Genomic DNA, 2,846 nt, shown 5'->3' with positions numbered 1-2,846 from the left:
GCCTGAGTCATTATGATGAATGGAGAAGAAGTGTTTTCCATTCATCATAGTGTTTTACATTGAGCACATCAGTGTTCAACTGGTTCTTATAAATGTCTATTCATATAATGGTTTGTGTGTGTCATTTGAAAACAAAATACCATTTTGAGAAGAAATTACATTGTTTTGAATGTAAAGTTTAATTTTGCAGGAGAATTGAGGGGTTTTGCCCATTGTGTGTGTGTTTTTTTGATTTGTGTGTAGAGTTCTGAGAGTATGAGGCATGCTTTCAGAAAATGTGTGTAAACAATCGAGAAAAACTGTAATCAATAGTGCTTATATATTTTCAGATGCCGCGTAAAAGATCCTTTCGTCGATCTGAGGCAGCGAAGCGGAGAAGAGCTGAGCAGTTGACAGCGAAGCGGAGCAGAGCTGAGCAGTTGACGAAGGATTTTTTTGTGGCGAATGGACCCCCACAGGATGGCGATATTGGTGGTATGTAGCAAGTTCTTTCTTTTCTACATTATGTGTTAAGGTGTATATTGTTGCATTATTTCCTAGGATGGTGCATAATTATTTTGTTTACATAAACGATGCTGTGTTAAGCTTCATTATGTGGTGTCTTTGTGTGTTTATCAATAGTTTGCAGCACTGGATATCGCCATAGAGCGGGAAAATGGCCAATTTCCTCCTTTACTGGACGACAACACAAGTTGGTCATTCCTCCTGAGTCTCCAGACAAGAAGGTATTATTGGTATTAGAGTTAATGAACAGAGGATAATTAGGATAATTTGTGATTATTATTCTAAAAATATCCTTTCTGTTGTTCCAGTTTGTCCTTCTTGTTGGATGCTCCCATCTACGAGCCATTGCAGACGGTTACGTGGAGATGCCAGAGGGGCTTTCTTTTGGTGTCATGTCGACGCCGGGGGCCTGTGCAGCTGAGTTGCGGACGGAGGTGCTGAATGCTGTTGTCCCGCGAACACCTGATGTCGTCTGTCTTTTGGCCCCCAGCAACGACCTCACAGCGAGCCGAACCATCGACGAGGCAGGGGTCGATTTTGGCAAGCTCCTGAGAAGTGTCTGCAATCGATGGCCTCAGGTATTCTATCTTTGGTATTAAAATGAATGTTTTGTATTAGTTGTTAATGAGTATGACGTTTGAGTAATGAACATCTTTTTTAAAACAGGTGGTGGTGTTGGACTTCCCTCCGAGGTTGAATGTAGGTGTGGATCTGCAGGACCACCTGAGGCAAGAGTATCATCGTGTGGCTGCACGTGCAGGTATGTTTAAAGAAAGAGTTTAAGTACAGTTACAAGTTGAATAAGTTGTATACTCCTGGGCAATCTATTTGAATAAATGTTAATTTTCCATATTAGTTGTTATGGTTTCATGCGAACTACTTAAAAAACAAATTCACCTTTTCTGGATTACACATTTTTTTGTTAACAATATTCATATTGTTTCCATAATATTTATTATGATTAATATAACTTACATGATATTCGTTAGGGTTATGTAAATATCTAAAAACATATAATTTCAATAAGTTTCATTGTAGTTTGGTAATAAATTGAAAACACAGTGTCAAAATATAAAATTTCTGTAATTGATGACGTTTCTTATTTTTTTGAAGGTGTCAAGTACGTCTCTACTGCGGAGCATTTTCCTGTGCACAACCGTAACCTGTGGGGCCCAGACAACGTAAGTATATATGTTGTGACATGGCAAATGCATAAGTTTGATGTACACTTGTTTGTCATTGATATAAGTTCAAATCATACAGATGCATATTGATTGTAAGATAATTGTGTTTAATTACTTTTAAATTACTTATTTTGCAGGTTCATTTGAGTGACAGTGAGGACGTCTTGGCGCAGCTGTTCTGGATTGCTGCTTATCTGCACCTGGAGACGCCTGCGCCGCAGCCACAGGTTGCTCCCAAGACATCACCGCCTGCCAGACGATTCTCTCCAAAGGTGGTTGTGAAGGGAGAGGTCGCCGTGCCACGGCCGTGTCAAACGGACAGAGAAGGATATACGACTGTTAGTTACAGCAGGAAGGTAAGATGATGCACACTGTAATAAAATGATTGAGATTGTTTGGAAAAAGTGATATTTAATATGATTTCTGAATACTAATTATGTTAATTGTCATTGCAGAGGCAGCGGTCTGGGGAACCTAAGCAGTCCCATGGAGCATCCAAGAGGAGGATTGTTCAGCAACAGGTTTGTTATGTTTGTATTATGCTTTAACTATTGGGATATGTTTATTGATTGTTTGATATGGATTGCCTTTTGACAAGAGAAAAATGTCAACGATAGTTTTCTGCTATTTTGTTTGAAGGTGTTGAAGGAGTGTTCCATCCCACTGACACGTGTCAGGTTTAGCTGTGAGATCTTGACTGCGATGGATGCCTTTGTTCCATCACATCTTCCGAGTCCCGCGGATTGCACAACAGCTGTTCCAAAGGGACAAATGGTAATTTGCATTTATCTTTGTGTTAGTTGAGGCCCTATATCTAAGTGTATTTTTCTTCCTGAAATACTGTAAATTAATAAGCCTGAACTGCTTATATTTGTCAAATGGAACATGCCTCAAATCTTGTTTTTCTTACATTAGAAACCACGAGTGAAACTTCGTCAGAAAGCAGCTTCTTCCAAGAGGAGACTGGCAGAGGCACAGGTTCGTCTTTGTTTTGAAAGCAATTTTAAACTTATTCTGAGATTTGGGTAATGGAAAGTATATATTTTGTTTATTCAACTATTTTATGGTTTAGTACATAATAGTCAATCAGTGATAAAATACATTGTTTTTAATGCAGTTCTTTCCCTGTTCTTTTTTTTATATATAGCTGGACGCAGC

The 2,846-nt window shown here is 38.8% G+C and overlaps 1 protein-coding gene across 1 annotated transcript; it reads left to right on the top strand.

Moving 5' to 3' along the window:
• Window positions 1-606: 606 nt before the first annotated feature.
• On the top strand, window positions 607-2,098 carry LOC141762178 (uncharacterized). The gene is made up of 5 exons (XM_074626138.1): window positions 607-725; window positions 813-1,082; window positions 1,171-1,264; window positions 1,618-1,685; window positions 1,826-2,098. Exons 2-5 carry the CDS (start codon window positions 870-872, stop codon window positions 2,051-2,053), a joined length of 603 nt encoding a protein of 200 aa, XP_074482239.1. The 5' UTR covers window positions 607-725; window positions 813-869; the 3' UTR covers window positions 2,054-2,098.
• The last annotated feature ends 748 nt before the right edge of the window (window positions 2,099-2,846 follow it).

This window comes from Sebastes fasciatus, chromosome 2, assembly GCF_043250625.1.
Source record: "Sebastes fasciatus isolate fSebFas1 chromosome 2, fSebFas1.pri, whole genome shotgun sequence".
NCBI classification, from domain to species: domain Eukaryota; kingdom Metazoa; phylum Chordata; class Actinopteri; order Perciformes; family Sebastidae; genus Sebastes; species Sebastes fasciatus.
Note: the sequence above shows the minus strand (reverse complement) of the source record. Positions and strands in the feature narration are given on the sequence as shown.

What these genes read in the sequence shown, in the direction of transcription:
- LOC141762178 (XM_074626138.1), top strand. Translation starts at nt 870, where the DNA reads ATGCCAGAGGGGCTTTCTTTTGGTGTCATGTCGACGCCGGGGGCCTGT. An exon ending in TCTGCAATCGATGGCCTCAG is followed by an intron (nt 1,083 to 1,170) that starts GTATTCTATCTT and finishes TTTTTAAAACAG; the next exon opens with GTGGTGGTGTTGGACTTCCC. An exon ending in ACCTGTGGGGCCCAGACAAC is followed by an intron (nt 1,686 to 1,825) that starts GTAAGTATATAT and finishes CTTATTTTGCAG; the next exon opens with GTTCATTTGAGTGACAGTGA.